Source organism: Symphodus melops, assembly GCF_947650265.1.
Source record: "Symphodus melops genome assembly, chromosome: 9".
Taxonomy (NCBI): Eukaryota; Metazoa; Chordata; class Actinopteri; order Labriformes; family Labridae; genus Symphodus; species Symphodus melops.
The window spans coordinates 9959895-9980027 of record NC_136699.1 but is presented as its reverse complement, the minus strand read 5'-3'; the positions used below and the strand labels follow the sequence as shown (position 1 = coordinate 9980027).

At 37.7% G+C, this 20133-nt stretch overlaps 1 protein-coding gene across 1 annotated transcript; it reads right to left on the bottom strand.

Annotated features, from left to right (window-relative positions):
* Nucleotides 1-700: 700 nt before the first annotated feature.
* On the bottom strand, nucleotides 701-13159 carry adgrg4a (adhesion G protein-coupled receptor G4a; the record flags this gene model as incomplete). The annotated part of the gene is made up of 28 exons (XM_079352464.1): nucleotides 701-1190; nucleotides 1303-1404; nucleotides 1646-1926; nucleotides 2178-2283; nucleotides 2432-2700; nucleotides 3241-3362; nucleotides 4007-4110; nucleotides 4350-4395; nucleotides 4489-4626; nucleotides 5239-5391; nucleotides 5680-5845; nucleotides 5954-6167; nucleotides 6379-6485; nucleotides 8173-8302; nucleotides 8402-8544; nucleotides 8684-8706; nucleotides 8880-8907; nucleotides 9011-9081; nucleotides 9164-9246; nucleotides 9909-9986; nucleotides 10102-10179; nucleotides 10326-10385; nucleotides 10836-10984; nucleotides 11107-11138; nucleotides 11334-11388; nucleotides 11982-12040; nucleotides 12142-12239; nucleotides 12496-13159. Coding segments are annotated over 28 exons (3711 nt in total), but the record flags the coding sequence as incomplete, so codon positions are not given.
* Nucleotides 13160-20133: the final 6974 nt, after the last annotated feature.

Genomic DNA, 20133 nt, shown 5'->3' with positions numbered 1-20133 from the left:
CCCTTAACAGAGTAAACAGTGCAAACAAGAGATTCTTCCTTCATTTTGATTGGATCAAAATGTCTTAAGAAGGGCCTTTTGTGGTGCCGGTAGCTCAGTGGCTATGCTTGGAGGCTGTTGTCCTCCAAGCAGTCGGCCTGGGTTCAACTCTGACATGTGGCTTTTTTCCAACATGTCATTCCCAGCTCTCTATCTCCCTGCATTCTAACTATATCCACTGTTCTAGCTTTAAATAAAGGCCCTGAAAGCCACAAAATAAACCTTTAAAAAAAGACAGGCCTTCATGTATTCTGTGATTACTAAGGGGTTCTTCTATCAGTGCAATAACAGATTATACAGTGTGATGTGTTGTTTTCATTGATTAACTTAATTATGTGCCTTTATGAAACTGTCCTGAGGAAATTATATTCATAAAAATACACACATACTCTTTTTTGGTAAGCGATTATGTTTTGTTTTAAAAACACAAGAGCTACAGTTTTTGCTTTTTGTGAAGATGTGTTGGCAGCGTGAGAACATGAAATCACACAAAAAGACACACTTCAATTACTGAAGTTGCAGATATTATTATTGAAGTTGCAGATACATTTGAATACAACACACAGTGCCACAGTGTAGAAGAGCTGCTGTAGGGACAGCTGGTACCAAACCTCACATGAACTGAAGTTGAAAAAAAAAAAAGTCTTAAAGATACGTCTTTTAAATACTGTTTAAAATCTAACAACTGCTCTCTGTGCAAAATACTTGAACTAAAAACACAAAACATTAACAAGCAAATCAGTAATTTAACCATCAAGTCAATACAGTATTAGAAACTCTAGAGATGCAAAATAAAGTTAAATATTCAGCACAATACATTCTACTGCCAGTTCATTTCATTTGAATGGGACAGGGGTTTTTTTAAACCTAAAAACCTGAACATGCACTCAATATAAGCTTTCCCTGTCTGTGTATATCACAGTGATTTGATTGTTTTCTTCTTTGAACAATGCACTTTGGCAGGGAGCATTTTAAATTAAGGCATACCAGGAGGCCCACTCACACCCTCTGGTGGTGGTTTGGTGCTGTTCCTGTCGAGTAATCTGAGACCTTCCTGGTGGTGGAGGTGTTAACAGAAGCCACAGAGTCGCTGTTAACAAGAATGTTCATTTTGGGCTGACCACCACTGGCTGTCACAGAGCGGCTACAGTCTGAACACAGAAGGCAAGAAAGAGAAATCAAAATGACTTAAATTCTCCATCATGCTGTCATACTTTAACATTTCCTTCATATTTTAGTATTGTTGGGCTTTTCAATGCGTACCTGAGCAAGCACCGAGTCTGAAACGTCCACAGCACAAGTGGGTTCTCCACTGCTTCCTCACATTCTCCTTCATCAGACAGTGAAACAAAAAAATGAAAAAGCCTAGAACACAGAGAAGAGATAGTAAACTCACTCCTCTTTTATATTAACATGGTAAAGATATAGAGGCGTTTCTTTGTTTCTGTATCATATTCATTTTTTATCTGCCATTTAATCTTATTATAACATGCTTCAATGTGAATATGCCTCAGTGCGGCTTAAGTAACACAACTCAGATTCATTAAAAATGGCCCACTCTTATTTATGTTTTAGCTATTCACCCTCAGCCCTTTTTTTTTTTTACCCTGTAAAGAGTTGAAGATGCAGAACAGGTAAAGCATGGCCACTTTTCCTGGGCCAAATGAAAAGAAGCCCATTGACCAGGTCAAGCCCAACAGGACAGTGAGACTGGCCACCGCCCTCAGGTCCTGCAGAGACGTGCGTCTGTTTGCAGATGACTTATTGAACCTCATCCGTCTGATCTGAAATAGAACCACGATGAACACGGAGATGTTGCACAACAGGATCAGGAGAAAAAAAGCCACCACCGTCACGTAGAAGAAGACGTCATTCTGCAGCCAGCAGCTGGAAGGAGGAAGAAGGTTGATCAGCATGTCATTTACACTGGGATTTATCCCTAATGCCATCGCCCGCTTTTATTTATAGTCTAATATGCTGCTTAGCGTTGGTCTGTAGTCTTCCTTGGGTGCAGTTTACCCGATGATATTAATAATTTAATGTTTATTATAATGCACTTATATGACTAATCTCACTATTTCTCAATTTAAACAACATGTGTCCAAGATGGAGATGAGTCACACAGTTCTTTTACTTACAATTGCTCGGCGGACTGAAGCCCCACTTTAGCCTCCTCAGGTGTAACACTTCCATACACATCTTTATCTATGGCCAACACTATGCTGACTATCACCAGAGGAATACCTTTGACAAAAAAAAAAGGTTTATTCAACTTTATCATAACTGATTCATTACTAATATTTTACTAATAATTACGATACAATTGTTGGCAGTTATTAAAAAGAAAATTATAAAAGAACATGTGAAAAAAATCCCTGTTCCCATCCCTTACCCCATCCTGCAGCACAAAACTTGAGGATGTAGAAAGGAATGTAGATGTTGAAGACCTTGACAAGTGCGAGGTACATCTGTACCGCCTCCAAGCCCATCCAGGTGAAAGAAGCCAGCAGGAAGTAATGCATCGACGCAGCAGTGGCAATGCATAGACCATAGTTGGAGAAAGATGACAGCCAGGAGTTGAGAAGGAAGAGCATGCTCAAGCCCAGCAGGGCAGCTGACAGGTTAATGAGTATCTTAGATGGGTTGTCTTGACGCAGCTTTCTGAAATGAAATAAGCACAAGCCGAGACTTAAGAGAAGAGAAATTCCCTCTGAATTCTTGTTGGAAAGCTTTTGGTGTCATGCTGTTGTTAAGACTGTGCAAATAGACACAAGTTGTTTTCTTGTCTATGAGTTAAAAAAATAAGAATATTTCAGAAAAAAAGAACCCTTGAATCTTATTAAGATACAAAGTGCTTGGGTGACAAAAGCTTTTAAAACTTCAAATGGTGTTGCCGTTTTAACTTTATTTGATAAGACACCTGAAAAAGATCAAATGGGAAATGTGGGGAGAAAAAGAGGGGGGCGACAGAACCTGGAGTCAAACCTGCAACCTTTGTATAGAGAACTGTATATGAGCATGTGGGCACCTGCTCTCCCAACTTACATTAACTGCACCCAAAAATGTGTCATTTTAAAATGAACATTTATGTAAAGTTTTCTATTACCTTCCAATAACTTATTTAAGACAATGTTCTGACCTAACGCAGAGTCTGTCTGCCAGACTGTGATAACTAAGTTACTGTTGCTCAAAGGAACTCACTCAAAAGCAAGGTAGGTGAGAAGAGTGATGCCCAAAAAGATGGAGGATATACCGCAACCAAGATATGAAATCACTGTCAGGATCTGACTGTCAGTTTCGCTGACATCCCCCCTGGATACATCCTGGATACCAAAAAAAAAGCAGAACAAACATTTTATTCATTATTAATACAGATCAAGCGTCAGTTCTTCGAGTGCCAACTTAAGGCTGGCTGCAAAAGCCTTTCAAGTCACAAACACACCCTTTGAAAAATGCACATTTTTACAGCATGAACAAACAAGTTGTTTCGTGAGAAATGTGTTTTTAAATAGCTATTGGCCTGCACTGCACAGAGGGAGATTTTTTTGTAGTCCTTTTTGATGATATGAGTTAGGCCTAATTAGGGGCATGGCTGATCTGATCATTGTAGCTGTTTGCAATGAGGCTAAAGGTCCAGGAGAAGATTGACAAAAAGTGAGTTTGAGACATGGAAACCATGCCATCCTCAAAACTATGCTTCCGAAACCAAAAGAATATGTCTCTGAGGGAATTGCAGTGACACATACACACACTGTACAAGGACATTCTGGCAAGCATCCAGCAGAGAGCCAGCTGTCATAATTGATTGTATTTTAAAAAAAAACACATTGCAGCCTTTTAGTATATTGTGTCATTGCCAGAAATAGATGTAAGCTGTTAGCAACTGGCCAGATCCCACAGTACACAGTGTGCATACTGTGGGAGTTTTCTGTCCCCTGGTTTTATTTATATATGGCCAATGACTCACCAGCAGCACGGCAAAATGAGTGAGGTGATCACACAGACAGCTGGTCCGATTAGAAGAGATACTGCGGGTCTCACAACCTCCGCTGTTCCAACCGCCCTGCCCGGCTGACTCACACACACACACACACACACACACACACACACACACACACACACACACAAACAAACACACGCAGCACCACCGAAACACACACAACACTTGATTAAAATCACTTATCAGCAATCACAAAGCTCGGCATGTTAAGGGACCTTTGTTGATATACTTCCTGAAAAAGAAACATCAAGCCCGAGTTCTGTCAATAATCTCATTTGTAAACATTAAAAAAAATGAATGAGAAACTTACCATTTTTCATGAAATCCCAAAAGACACACCGCACCTCAAACTGTTGCTATAAACAAACAAATGAAAACAAAACAGGGAAGTGGTTTAGTTGTATCATCAAATACCTATCAAATTGATCAGTGAAGCTAAAATGTCTCACCTGTTTAGGTTTTTGATGGTTCAGGGTCACCACTACCTTGTCCTTTAAGTTGTGCACATGGCTGCCATTGACGCTGGCAGACACTACGTATGAATTCAATGACAAGCTGCTCTGTGTTCCATTGCTGATCTCCGGGTCCTATTGAAAATAGAAAAGGTTTGCAGATTTACAATTCAAAGCAAGCATGTACTATGACAGGTTCAGATGAATTAAATTGTAAATTGCAAATTCCTTGTTAACAAAGTGATTATTTTCAGATTTAAACTATTCATTATTGGCAAAATCTTCATTTTTTTTGTTTTTCCTTATACATAAAAGTTTGACATTTTGGAAAAAAAACATTTTGCCAGAGGTAAATATTATTTCTGTGGGGGTTCATGATTATGTGTGTTTTTCAGTAAAGTTGAAATTCTCTGTCGAAAAACAAAACAAGATGATGATTGATGCCATTTATGTGTGTATTGTAAATATGTTAACTTCATTTAGGACAACTACAAATCGTCTGAAAAGGTTACCCTGACACGTGGTGAAACTATCTAAAGTTGACTATTTCACCCATAAATCTAATGTTGTCCTTTAGAATATCCAAGTTCAACGATAAAAACTATTTTCTGGACTTCCAAGGTGAAGACATGCATCCTATAATTAACTGTTCCAGACAAAAAAAGATACTGTTGTTCATAATCCCCCGTAAAACATACAAAAGCAAAAGCAAAACATGCTAACGATCTTTGGCTTCAATGGAAGTACCTGAAAAAGTTCTTCTGTTCCATAGAACTGAAACTGGATACGGGTTTTATTATCCTCTCCAGGAAGGAAAAGGTCGTGGAGGGCAGGAGGTAATGAGATAGTTGCATCTGTGTCAAGGAGCGGCTCACTCTCAAAGCTCTGGTTGACAAAAACCTGAATAGAAACAAAGTAAATGTCAGTGTCAGTAACACCTGTTAATCTAAATCAAATTTCACCTGACAACCAGTTGTTTTTCATGTGCTATACCTTGCTAATAGTAAATGTGGCATGACAGCCTAAGACGTCACAGTTTCCTTCAACACGTTTTTTTGCATTTCACATTTTTCAAGGATGTTACAGAACTCAGCCTCGCCTGTAACACATTTTTTAGCTGAGAAAAAAGTGACAATTTTCTGTGTCCGGCCTTATTTCTTGCATATTACAGCATTTACAGTAACTCACCTTTGGGTTTAGGATTGGAGAAGTGAAGAACACACCAAAGGTGAGGCCTCTGAAGTCACCTGGATCTACACTGGCCATGGACAGGGCCAGTGAGGGTGCTGTGACACTGACGGATTCATCTTCGAATTCCATATTATTACCCATTCTCTCTGTCAGATTAAGGACACTGTTTCCAAAGAGAAGTCACAGAGATCAATAAAAAGGTAAGATTAAAACAAGATTTTAGAAGGGATATCACTTTCTGAGATGACCCTGCACTTGTCTCTCCACTCACATGTTCGACACAGGAGTGATGTCAGTTTTGGAAAGCAGGATATCAGCAACAATATTGACAACTGCACCAACAACAGGTTGGACGACACTGGCATCAACCACTTCACCGAGCTTGTCCACCACTGTATCCAGATCAGAGGAAGAGAGCGCTGCATTGTCTCCTAACTGATTATTCACAAGGTCCTCAATCATGTCCACCACCTCCTCCACGTTATCTGAAAGCCAATAAGTTCATTGTTGTTTTTAAATGTGTTTTGAAAGTTTTTAATTTGATATAAGGGGAAAAAAAAGAATGCAAGAGAAAGAGCATTGCTTTTATATCTTGAGCTTTAGAGAACTTTTTTCTATAGCTGCAATCTTTTTTCTGTTTACATAAATGAAAAGAAATGAAATATAAGAAACTCTAAAAATGTGTGATCCTCTTACCAGTAGTGACGGTGATATTTTTCAAGTCTGTTATGTTTACCAGTGGTTTACAGTTCCTCATATCAGGAACAGACCAGCTGGTCTGGTCAGTTTCGATGTCTAGCTTGCTGTAGGGAGTAGAACATCAGAGTGAATAACAAAAGTAAATGATCACCTTCTTTTCATCTGATAATACACAAACTCTGTGTGTGGAAACACTGTTCAGTGGATCTTTGGCACAAACCAAAGGTAGCAGGTGAGCCTCAAGTCTGACCTGAATCCACCTGAAGTTGGTGAATTAACTGGTAACTTAACTGGTTGGTAAACTTAAAAGTTAAACTCAAAATAAGAAGAAGAAATCCTCTTCTGTCTAAAAAGTAGCTATTTGAATAATGCAATAGCTTCTGCACATCATCACATCATGTTACCAGAAACAAAAACTTAGCTGTTTTTGTTTCTCTCTTCTTTTTTTTTTTTACAACTGTCCTTTTTCGTACCTAATCTTTAAAGATTATTGTTTAAAGCTCAAGCACACACAACGTTTGACAGTCAATTTACTAACTTGGGAACTGGGTCTGACCAAGGAGTTCTGAATGCAAAGTCTTTGGCACCTGTCGACTGCTGATAACTGTATTTAGAATTAATAACCATCAAAGAAGAGTTCCAATAACACTAACAGAACATAAACCTGGTTATTAAGCATAAATAATACAAGGGACATTGAAGCCCTTTATTGCACTAATAATAGTTAACTTATAGGAAAATTGATTTTTGCATGTGTTAAACACTGACATGGATCTATCGGCTCATATGTGCAGCGAGTAGGAGGACTGATTGAAACAGGATGTTGTTATTGGAATTTTCTTGTACCGCTCGGCTGTCTCCATGGAAACAGACTCCGATGAAAAAGATAAAATAGGTTTGAACCTATTCAAAGAGTAAACACAAATCGTGCCTCAGATGACCCAGGCTGGTGAGGGTTAATAATATAGACACTGTCAAAGACATGTCAAATGTTATTGTACAGCATGATGGTCTTGTTTAAGATTTACTCAGTCTTTTGACTGATTACCTGTGTCGAATTGGTTAAGCTTTTGGTGACATGTCTTTGGCTTTGTGTAGCTAGCCTCTGAGATACAAGCTTTAGTAGAGCAGCTGATCGTTAAAATCAAAAGGAGCCAGCTGAGGGCATCTGGTAAGGATGTCTTTATGGCAAATTGGTGGATGGATGGATGAATGGATTGACAGACATACTACAGGAGTGTGTGAACCTTGCTGATTTTGAAACAGTCTTTATTTATAATGTATGCCATATGAACTATACCAAAACATAAAGGTGAAGACTGACTATTATGGGTGTTATACATATTATCAAAGATTCCATAGGGTGGGAGCCCACTTTACTGTATATTTTCCCTCCCAGAATCAGAAGCATTGTCAAGCAAAAAAACTCCTCCATGTAAAAGCAGACATGGAGGAGATTTGCACATTTGTAGGAGTTTGTAGGACAGAATTCATACAGATAAGTCAAACAAAATAAGTACTTGAGGGAAGTTCCTTATAGCTTAGAAGAAGAGCAACGTCAAAGCTGCGACCAAGATGTGTTTGCTCTGATAATCTGGGTTTGCATTTGTATTTTTAGTTTTGGAAATATATCCAGACATAATTTTTTTTGTGCTTAAACATTTGGATATCATTGAACACTGAACTGAAAGTCAGCCAATCTAGCTTTTTTTGTGTTGTTGTCATAAACCAGCAATCTGACCATACAGAGGAAATACATTTGCTACTGTACATTAAAAGTGAATGTCTTACCAAAGCCTGTAGGCTCTTTCTGATTTTGGCTTCTGGCATCCCATTTCTTCGTTGGTTTGTGGAAATACTTCAGGCCAAAAATAGTCCCCATAGATTGTGTAAGTGGTTTCCTCTAAACAGTTTTTTGGCACTGAAAAAAAATATACAGTTTGCATTGCCAAGTTTTGTCTTAAATAGACGACTTCTAAGCTCTTTTTCTCCAAATGGTGTTGAAAAAAAAGGATCTTACCAAAATCATAGATCTCTATGTGCTTAGTTTGTAGGGTAAAGGATTCATTTGTATAGTTCGACGTCAGTGCTGCACGGATAAGAGCTTCAGTCTCATCCACAGTGTTCAACTTGAATTCCTGAACATGGAAGTAACAGTTATATCTGTAGAGGAAAAACACACAACATTAGTTTTAACTTCAAAGCTTTGATGCAGTTATTCCAGAGTTCAGCACAAATCAACCTGTGTTGTGTTGCAGAGGAAAACAGCTTTCAATATCGTTTTCTTTGTTTAGTCACCTACTCTGTTTGTTGGCCGTTCAAAATCTAAAAGAAAGAAATCAGAGAGATGTACTGTAATGACTTCATTGTGAACTCTTATTCTATGGATTCAACTTCTGTGGAGAAAAAAAACTTTGAGAAATAAAATAAATTGAACTTATTACTTTTGTTTGTTTTCATTTATTAAACTTGTTTTGCCATAAGAATGACATACTTACCATCTGTCCATTGTATTGCTCCATGTACCTATGCAGTAAAAAAAAGAAGAGATTTTTAAAATGCTTTATGTGACATATATTGATATGACCTGAATATTAGCTATGCCATAACTAATAAATTCCGTGCCCACCTGCCTTTAACCTCTTCTATGATGAGGTTCAGTGTGATCATGGTGCGATTCACCTCCAGCTGATTTTTCAACTTTAGACCAAAGAAAGTAACTCAGTGTTAGCATTTTTTCCATTAAAGAACATGTTCAAATCTTTTTGTGTGGGTCCCTTACCCATGTCTCAATAACATCCTTTGGATTTATAGGACTGCCTATCATACTCAAGTTCAGATTAACTCTGAAGAAATGATCAGCAGCTGCAAAAACAACAAGGCAGACGATGCACCATTCAGTGAGGCGTTTTAAATAATATATTTCCAATCAGGCATTACTGATTAATCAAGCAAAATGCAAATGTGGTGCTTCGGACAAGGAACAATCAACTAAGCAAGAGAGAATAATTCAAAATCTGAAGTTTAGCCACGCTGATCAGGATTTCTTGTGGTTAAGGTTCAGGTTAAAAACACAGAATTTTAAAGCTAGTTCAAGTTTACACCTATTCAGTTTGCAAATAAAACCGTCACTTTAGAAAGAAAATGAACTCCCTCTTGAACCAGCACATAACTTCATACCATTAATATTTACTTTGCTGTGTCTGTGGGTAGGTCCATTATCCACTTTGTTACAATTGACCTTTTTTGATTTTAACATGTATTGTGACCATTTCAATGTTGTCTCATGGGGTGCCAGTTGGCAGAATAGTAGCCTAAGATTTATCTTTTGGCTCTTTACCCGCATGTCACTCCCCATCCTCTCTCACCAGTTACCACTACTCCATTCACTGTACTATCTAAATAAGGGCAGACAAACCGAAAAGCTCATCTTGAAAGAAAGTTTTCTCGAGTTGTAAAAAGGTCTTAACATTTTGAAGAAGAAAGTAAAGAGGAGGGCAGAAAGTGATCTTTTTTTTTTAACTTACTGATGGTTTTGTTCACCTCTAAAGGCTCTGCAGTCGTTGAGATGTTGTCAGGTTGAGTTGGCACGCTTTCACTTGGACCTATTTTTGTAAATCAAAGGACAATGTTTCAAGAATACCCTTCAGGTCTTAACATTTTGAAGAAGAAAGTAAAGAGGAGGGCAGACGGTGATCTTTTTTTTTTTTTTTAACTTACTGATGGTTTCGTTCACCTCTAAAGGCTCTCCAGTCGTTGAGATGTTGTAAGGTTGAGTTGGCACGCTTTCACTTGGACCTATTTTTGTAAATCAAAGGACAATGTTTTCAAGAATACCCTTCATAAACAACAGGACAATGTGCCTTTTACAGACTTTTTGAATATAATAATAAAATCTGCAAACAAGCTCTATGAAACTGATGAATCCTCTTTTGCAAGCTCACCTGTTGTAGTTAATTCAGTGCTTAAAATCAGAGTTGGTTTTGTCACCGCAGGAAACGACTCTGAAATCAAATTAAATGACGTGACACAAAAAAGGAAAATCAAAAAATTAAAAATAGTTTACTGCAATTTAATAAGGGACGTTTTCCTTTGAATGATTGAATCATCAATTAATATTAGAAACATAGAAATGTCCTCTAACTAAACCATATCAGCCAAAGTTTGATTGAATTAATCTTATTAATATTGTTAATAATTTTGCTTCAGGTGAACATTTTCAATTAAAGCCAGAGACTACTTTGTGTCCATAGAACCCAAGTACACAACAGATGTTGCATAATTATGGATGTGGATACACGTGACACCAACATACATCCTTTCTCAGGACAATATCTATGGTCATAAAAATGTTTGGTTAATCTTTGACAGAAGTCCACTCACACACAACTTTGACTACATTTTGCTGGCATTCATGGTGAGGAAGAGACGTGCACTCTGGAGACTAAACATACCTACAGGTAGGACCCTGATGCTATAAGGGTCCACTGTGAGGTTGAGGAAGTCAGAAGAGTAGTTCTGTCTCAGCAGAGCAGTGATGTTTGCCTGAACCACCTCAACATTACCAGCAGGATCCACGTTCACATAGACTTCAGAGCTGAAACTTAAGATGAATCACAATGACAATCAGGAACTCCTCGTGTTATACATACCTATGTTTGGAAATGATCTGGCTCTGACATCTATCGTGTATCATGTGGCCTTCTTTTAAATGATGGGACTTACCACTTGTCACAGGTAGGGACTGTGAATGATGCCTGGAAACACAAAGCTGTGTTATATACTAAAGTACTATTTTACTTGATCTTTCGATAAATAATTTGCAGCCACCTTGCCCAACCCGACCCCAAAGCTACGTCACTCATTTCCTCAGAAAAAAAACCATCTTCATCTGTTCTCTAACCACTCTATGAGGATACTGAAAATCAAACTGAGCACTTAAAGTTGTGTACCTGAGGTTGTTGCACATGCAGAGCTGCAGAATTATTAACCCCATGGCAGCTTCTCCTGTATAAGAACAAAGACAACAGAGATTACAGACAGGAGTTACAGCCGAGGAACAATACTTTGATCAGAGTGTAAACTAATAATGCACCACTCATCCCTGTAATTCACTGTCAATACAAGCCTCGGGCTTTTGGATCTTGATGAAACACCAGCCAACAAGAGTGAAAAGTAACTCAGTTCATTCCTCAAGTGTTGTACTAGAAAATCACATTATTTTTTATGATTAAATTGTGCAGAATTTTAATTTATTCCAGAGCTATTCAAGAGAAATGTTTAACTTGTTGCTTTGGATACTGCCAACGTTCCAATTTAAAAGAAATGATATCCCAACATTCATAAAACGCAATTCAGCTATTTAAAATCTCACACTTAACCACAGATATTATACATGTGTTTTACTTGACTAATTATAACTGTTAAATCTCACCAACTCATTTGGTATTGTTGTAACTGGCTCATTGGTGTAAATGGTGTGCAATCATTTATCGTGTATTTTTTAGATAACAGAATCGATCCATTTACAGGATCGTTCTGAATACTTCCTCCACCGCTGCCAGCAAAGAGGAGTGTTTTTCAAACAAAAGTTGTGTTACCTTGGAGATGACACGAAGATGTCATGGACAGAAACCTGTCCAGGGAAAATTCTCTCCAGCTGACAAGAGATGACAACAGAGGTAAATCATTTGATTCTGGTTATCTGTTCAATGTCATTGGTTGGAAAATTCAATTGATATCTTGGCATCTTTTTCATACCCAATTTCTCGTGACTCCCTCCAAAGACACGGGACATTTTCCAACCCTCAGAGAGGTGTCCATGAATGTCCACATTTTGATTGCATACAGTGACCATGCTATGAAAAAAAAAAGAAAAGAAAAATGTTGGACTGAACACCAAAGTGTTTTATGAGCGTAGGAATGTGCTGTTCACCCTTTCTTTGACCTTTAATTTTAGCTATTGAAGAGCAAAGTGTATCATCTGCAGACTCATTCGACATCCCTACAGCAGATTGCCTTGATGTGTGAATCGACGAGGAAAACTCGAAGAGATTTATTTTCCTAACCTGATTGACCATGAAATGCAATAGAAAAAGGTCAAACTGTATTTACCACAGTGTAGATTGCTGTCAGGCTCTGGAGGGCAGCTGTATTTCCACTGTCGCAAGTCCCAGCTCACCACATCTCCATCAGAACAACTCTTTTCTCTCATGTCCTCGGCGCTCCATTCTCTGGCCCACATCCTAAACAGACCAATGTCGCCAACCAGACTCTTCCCATCCTCCTCCTGCACTTTGCTGTTCAATATATAATGAGACACCCCGAGAGTGAGAGTGCCATTTGGGGCCAGATGTTGAGGCGCAGAAGCCACAGAAGCCTCAAGCTCCTTGTCTCCATTGATGTAGACTCGTAACGTCTGAGCACTTCCAGACCAGGTGACACAAACTGAGTACCATTTGTCTAATTCTAGGTCCTTTGTCAAGGGCACTTTTTGTCCAAACAGCCACACTAACCCCTTTTTACCGGTGCCCTGAAGTCCCAGCTCTACACTCCTTCGCCCTGGTGCTTTGTAGTCAAAACCTGTCCATTGTGTTGAAAGCTTGAGGCGTAAAAGTATGCATACAGTCAGCTCATTAAGGGCTGGTACTGCAGTGTTTGGGTGTAGCTGCCACAAACAAGGACGACCTGTGAACTTTAGTTTCTTACCCCACAGACTTTCAGAGGCAACTGAAGAAAAAGCACATATAAGGAAAAGAGGCAAATAGATTAGACCAAGCTATCATAAGTTCTCAGCTTTCCTCAATTTAGATCTCATCAAACTGCAATAAAAAATACAAACAATAACTCAATAAAATATTCCCAGCGATAAAAGAGCTGGTACCAAACACAGTTAGGTACCTGAGGATATTTGTGTGATATTTCCTGACTCCTAAATTATTGTCAAGGCTTTACAACGATCAAGAAATCTTACCTGAGCCCGATAGACAAACGGCCAGCAGCATACTCAGACAGAAGGCGAGAGAAGACATGTTTCTGAAGGACTTCATGGCTACATCAACAACGCAGGATTTTCAGTGTCAGTCAAGGGATCATCTTAAAGTTTACTCAATAAGACTTTGTAAATTGCACTCACTTAAGGTGAGAAAAAATACAGTAAATAATCATGCATTCATATTATTACTTGGGCTTACCATAATGTCCTTGGAATGGAGAGATCTGTATTGTAATTTTGTGAGAAATGAAGCGATCAAGTCAACTCATAAGAAGCTGGCTTAGTCATGAGTCTGCTCCGAAGAACTTTCACGCCCCTTCAGCTTAGTCCTCAAGGTTACTCATTAATCAATGGCCATAAATATAACTAACAAGAACAATGTCACTTAAACCAAGACTTCAAGAAACCTTTGTCAAAGAAATCCTCACATGGAGATATTTATCAGGCATTTTGGTCCAGTATCAATCAGCTGGTTGAGTTGTTAAAAGTGCCAGTGGCTAAGTGACTGCTTTAGTTTGTAATAATTATCTCAACAAGGCTTAACGTTTAACAAAACAGCCCAGTATGATAAAGAATACAGTACTCCATCGTCTTTGTATTGATGTTAATGGAACAGATGTGTCACAGTTTTCCCAGTTTGTCCTTTTGTATTGTAAGCTTTACATTTTGGGCTTTTAAACTTCTCTCTAAAAAATCCTTCTTGGGAGCTTTGTGTTCTGATCCGCAAATACAAAACCTGGTTGGTCCTTTTAAATACAACATAGTCTGCATATTGCCTCTATAATTCTATCAAAAATCTTCAATAAGCATGATTATGTTGACATAGACAGCGGGTTTACGTGTGTTTGTGTTTCTGTGTGTGTTTGCTCTTTGGATCTGGTCATTGTAAATTTTCTTCAAACACTCAAAAGTAATATTCATGTACTTTGTACAATAAACCACCAGTGGTGACTGCTCAAACAAACATAATTGACTTTTCTATGTGACATATGTTGGCCTTGTGTGTCTTCTTTACAGATGTACTGTAAAGAAGTATCTAAAGCCAGTATTCATCTTTCCTTTAAACTAAATCAACATTTAACAACCAGTCTAATCAATGACTCTGCTTTGTTTGCCAATTATATGGCATCAGAGGGGGGATTTTGTTTGGTAGTTTCATGGCTCCATACTACCACAGTGTGGACAAACAGTTTATTGCAACTGTATGATTTCAACTATGGCTTACAAAATGAGTCTTCAGCCAGCCCCTCATCAGTGGAGTTGAAACCTAAAAATATGACTAGAAACTAGGTGTACCCTCCCACATGCACAGACATTTGTTTGAAAGACATTCTCTAACAAAGATCTCATTCATAATTTTTGTTCCTTTCCCTACTCCTCTGCTGCTCAGTCTAAGATGCTGGAGCGAGAAAAAGAGTGTGTGTGTGTGTGTGTGTGTGTGTGGGGGGGGGGGGGGGGGGGGGGATATTGAGCTATAACTATAATTTAAACTTGCCATGTATTTTTATTTTTCCTTTCTGGTATGAGCTCCCCTTCATGTTTCAGATTTCTTAAAGTACATGTTCCTTCGCAAAGGAAGTGCTGTGTTTGTTAGTGAGCACATTTTTTTAGGGAATATGTTTTTACAGTTGAACTTAAGGAGGATGATACACTCCATGGACACTCCGCAAAAGGGGGTCATCTTTTATGCGGCTTTGCTCATAGTAGGCCTTACTTCAGCTATTTTCTGTAGTTATTAACCAAGTGTTTGTTTCTCTTCTATTAATCTACAGAAAAAATATAGCCATTACTACAAACAACTGCCCACTGTTAGCAGTTAAAAAAAAAACAAGTATATGGTACAACTGTATACAACCTGGGAAGGGGCTCAGGGACCAGGATATGGTTTCCTTTGGTTCAAGTGTGTGGCCACCTGATTGATCATCAGTTATAATTAATTTCTGAAGTTTGTCATGGTGATTATTTTCTAACTCTGTTCAGATCAAAACATTAAAAGCTTCACTATGACTCAGTGCAGGACCTGTCCATGAAGTTTGAGATTGTCAATAACAGGGACATGTTGAGGACACTTGGCCAGTCTCGGGGTGTCTCACCTTGGGTCATTGTTCACCTCTCTGGCTTTGAGGACCTTTTTTAGTCCCTGAGCACCTCCACCTCCACAACCCAGGCTGCTGCACTCCTGCCTAATCCTCAGGTTGTTGCTCGGATACACAGAGCTGAGGTGAACAAGTGGGCCACTTAGTCCCAAGGATGCGTTACCATGGCGCCAGCTTTAAAACAGTGGCTGCATGGATCACCCAAAAAATTATAGAAAAGTTTCTCCTGTCTGAATTTACTTTGATTTTTAACGAAGGAAAACAAAAACCTGAGATATATTTCTAAATTATATTACAGTACTTGAAGATGACAGATTGATTGATAGGGTGAAGGAGTGGTTGTACTGTGAGTGTTAAATAACACAATATCCAATCCAGGCCATTGCAACTGAACCCTCCATGTGGTGTTACTTCCTGTTTACCATGTAAAATAGATGAGAGGCCCTCTGGCTAAAGCATGTGAGACACATTGAGACAGAGGATACAGTGTTCAGGCTGAGAAAGAACAGAGAACCATGAGAAAGTGTGATAGTCTGTCGTTGGGAGAAGCTTGCTTACAGACCATTTAACTTGATCTTAAACGGTAAGGATCCTTCAGCAGACTCACACTGGTAAGATACTTTTTTTTTTTTTTTTTACAATTACTTTATTTTAAATAATCCCAGTATGGAGAATTATATTTTGTCTAGTTGTCTAAATTCTGAAATCCTTTTGAACTTTAAAGGCCTAATTTAAGTTATGATACATTATTTAGCCACTCTTTTTGTCCACCTTGCCTTATCAGAGTCGATCATGCCGGTTATTATAGCTGGTTCTGAGTCATGATTAAGGGTGTTGTTGACTATTGGCTGCTTCTGGTGGATATACCTTCAGTGTACCACACCCGTCGCTATCGGTGGGCCATAGGGGGCAGGGCCCACCCGCATAAATGCTTGTGCCCCCCCACTTGAGGCAAAGATCTTTTATATAAAAAAAACTAAAAAAAAACTTATTATATTATCATAGATGCAAATTATGTTCCATTCTTTATCAGTAAACCATCAAAAATAGAAAGAAACAATGGCGTGATTGTGTTTGATGGGAATTTACACTGCAACAGCCTATACTGACTAAAAAGAAAGTTAAACTACGTACTTGATGTAGCCTACGTCACTGTAGCCACTCGACGTTACCGCAGATTTTTGAAAGCTGGATGAGTTTTTGCCAGCTTACTCACTTAATTTCGCCAAGGATATCCGTATAAATCCAGGCTATGCCGACTGTTCTCACAGCACACACCTTTGCCCTAACTTTAGGAGCTTCTACAGTCATGTGAGAAAACTCATTTCCCATGCTCCAAAGCATCTTCTCAGAGCATCGGCGCAGTATGCATGCCGCTAGAGGACAGCGCTGCACTGCTGCCACTCAAAGTACCAGTCGTTTCAAAGTCTGTGTGTGTGTGTGTCACATGTCAATGCATATCCCTCTGTTGACTGCTTTAAAATGCAATGTTTAATAGATGCTTCTGGTTACATCTAATATGTTGTATAGTCAAGTGTGTTATGGATATTCATCATAACATTGCTTATGTGGTGTAGGCTATAGACTACACTTTAAAAAGAGATACACATTAACTACTCAATAAAATTGAGGCAGCAGATTACACACATCATTATTAATTACATCTAACCTTTTTAAAAGTTGAGTTAATATAACTTTAAATAGCTTAAAATATATTTTAAGAGTTTTTTTAACAGAGAAAAAAAAATGCTTTTAAAATATGTATAATAATTGACAAATATTTTTACTTTAGTTTTCAACATTTAGAGAAAAAAATAGGAAAAAAATACATACAAATACTCAGTCCTTTTATTTTACAAGTTTCTTTTTTTTTAATCAGTTTAGATATTATGCCCATTTGGAAAAGTGTGTATTCACTTGTGCTTGTGAACACACTTTTCAAATTGGGCATAATATCTAAACCATTACAAAAGAAACAAATAAAATAAATTATCTGAGAGTCTAAACGTACCTCTTGAATCATTGTGAGATTGCAACAGTTGACAAAACACTGAATAAACACTAGATTGACTAGATTTAAAAAAGCTTTTAAAATATTTGCACAAATACATTTTACTTGTGCAAAAATTGATTTTACATTTTTCAAAAATATATAGCTTAAAAGGTATTTAATTGTTTTGTAACAGTGTAACCAATGCTTTCAAAATACTTAATACAAACAAAGATTTAAAGACATTTAGCTTGTTTGTTTTTAAAGTGTAAAAATAAATGCTTTTAAAATATGTATTAACATTGACAAACATTTAACTTTTTAGCTTTAAAAGTTTAGAGCAAAAAAAAAAAAACTTTGCCTTTTCTCTGTCTTTCATTTCAAACTCCTATTTCCATGATTGCCATATGGTAAGCAATGCCAACACCAATATGCTGGGCTTTCCATCCTCCCACTTTTCAATCACTTTTTCTGCCATTATTAATATGTGAGGGTCAAACAAATCATACACGTGTGATTCAATTCAGTCCGAATAATGTCTCACCAATACATTTGATGATTCATTACCGATCAAGGAGTGAAGGCCAAGCTTATAGGCTCTCAACTAATTTGAGAGTCCGGGCCCTCCAATCTTAGATCCTCTGGATCGGCTTTGAATTCAGACTGTAGTGACCACACCCTAATTTATGATTCACAATGTATATCCCACTAGTTACCTATTACCACCCTTTGTTCCCAATATGATTGACAATGACCGTGTGATATTTACACAAATTCGAGTCTTCCCTGCGAAGTCTTTACGATGTCAATATACACGTCAAAAGTTGTCATTTGTTTGTCAATCTGCCACCCTTTAACACATTTCATGAAAAACAACAAATCAGTCTGACTGTCAGAAATATACCAGCTTAGATGAAAATCCCCATCCTTCTTCTACAGTTAATATTCACAGAATCTCTCTTTTTTTAAATATTTTTTATTGCCTTTATTATGAGAGAGAGAGAGAGAAAGTGGATGGATACAGATATCGGGAGAGAGAGGGGAATTTTATTTAGATTATCCAATAACAGAAATTCTGGTATCAAAAGGTTTTCTGCTCACCTTTTAGTTGGGGGCCCCCTGAATCGTCTGCGGAGAAGTCCGCCAACTCCACCACACATGGTCCTAACTTCAGACTCATCTTGTCAATCAGACATCACATCGGGGTCACCAGTTAAAAGATTTTTAGGCTGTGTCGTCTTATCTGAAAGGAAGATCGTGACCAAATGAGATTAAGTCAAAAACTGGTTTATTGCAGGTTGATCACAGGTAATACAAAGAGCCACCCAGCTGATAATTTCTCTGCTCCACCCAGGCCAGCAAGAAAGAAAAATAACCATCTTTATTACAACTCTTGTTTTGCAATTATCAGTTTCATGAAGGATAGTTTCAGGGGACTGTCTTCTGCTATCTGGGCAGTGGACTAATACAGAGAGGTACAACTGCTGATTGTTGTTCAAAAACAGGAGACGGAGGGGTACACAGTGCTGACTGTGACCTTGAGCAACTAGAACAAAGAGCAGCTGGTGAGAAATAAATGAGCAGCACACTAATAAAATATGAATTTGTGCGACTCTTCAATGTTAGAGGGAAATGTTTGATGAAACACTTAATATTCCAAAAAAAAAATTTGTATTTTTTGTTTATTGTGACACATGTATAAGAGTCTTACACACCATCAATTATCACAGATGCAATTAACCAACCCCCGTTATTTGAAAAGTCCATCCTCTCCATCTTCTGTTCACTAAGTCTGTGAGAAAGAGAAGACAAAATAATAATTTTAAAAAATGTTAAATAGAATAAAGAGAAATGCATCCAAATAAAAGTACGTACCTGTTCTTCTGCAAAGCCTCTCTGAAGCAACACCTCCGCTAATCTGAAGTCTCAGCTCTCCTCCAGCAACACACAGTGGAAAAACAAAACTAAACAAATACTTTTACTTCAACTTCAAAATGTAAACATAAAAACGCTTACTACCATTGCTCAAAGTTTTAAAGTTATTTGTATTCATTGATAGCTCAATGATTTTAATGGTTAGCTAACTACAAGATACAGCTCGCTAACATTAGCTTGTCAATGTTACTGTAGCCATTTAGTTCATGGCAATAAACAAGGCCTTTCAAAGTACATATTCTCCACAAATACAACATTTTACGTTTAGTTCAGATAATTAATTCACTTTATTTCATTAAATTAGATTATTTTACTTACCATGTAGAACTTCACAGGAGCAAGACTCTCAACTCTTCTCCTGTCTCTCCAACAGAGGTGGATAGAGTAGCCAAAAATTGTACTCAAGTAAGATTATAGTTACTTTAGAATAATATGACTCAAGTAAAAGTAAAAAGTAGTCATCCAAATAATTACATAAGAGCAAGAAAGTATTCAGTGAAAAACTACTCAAGTACTGAGTAACTTCTGATTTATTCTTTCAATAAATAAAAGCACGAGTGTAATCACATACACACAAACATAAAATAGCAATGTGCAAACAATGAATTACATTTCTACACAATAACTAAAATAGCATAAAACATAAATTAAGGCAAATTCAGCCACAAGAAATGGTAATAACTTTAATCAACTCTTTTACTTTAAACTGTGTTTTGCTGAAAATTCATGTTCTGTCC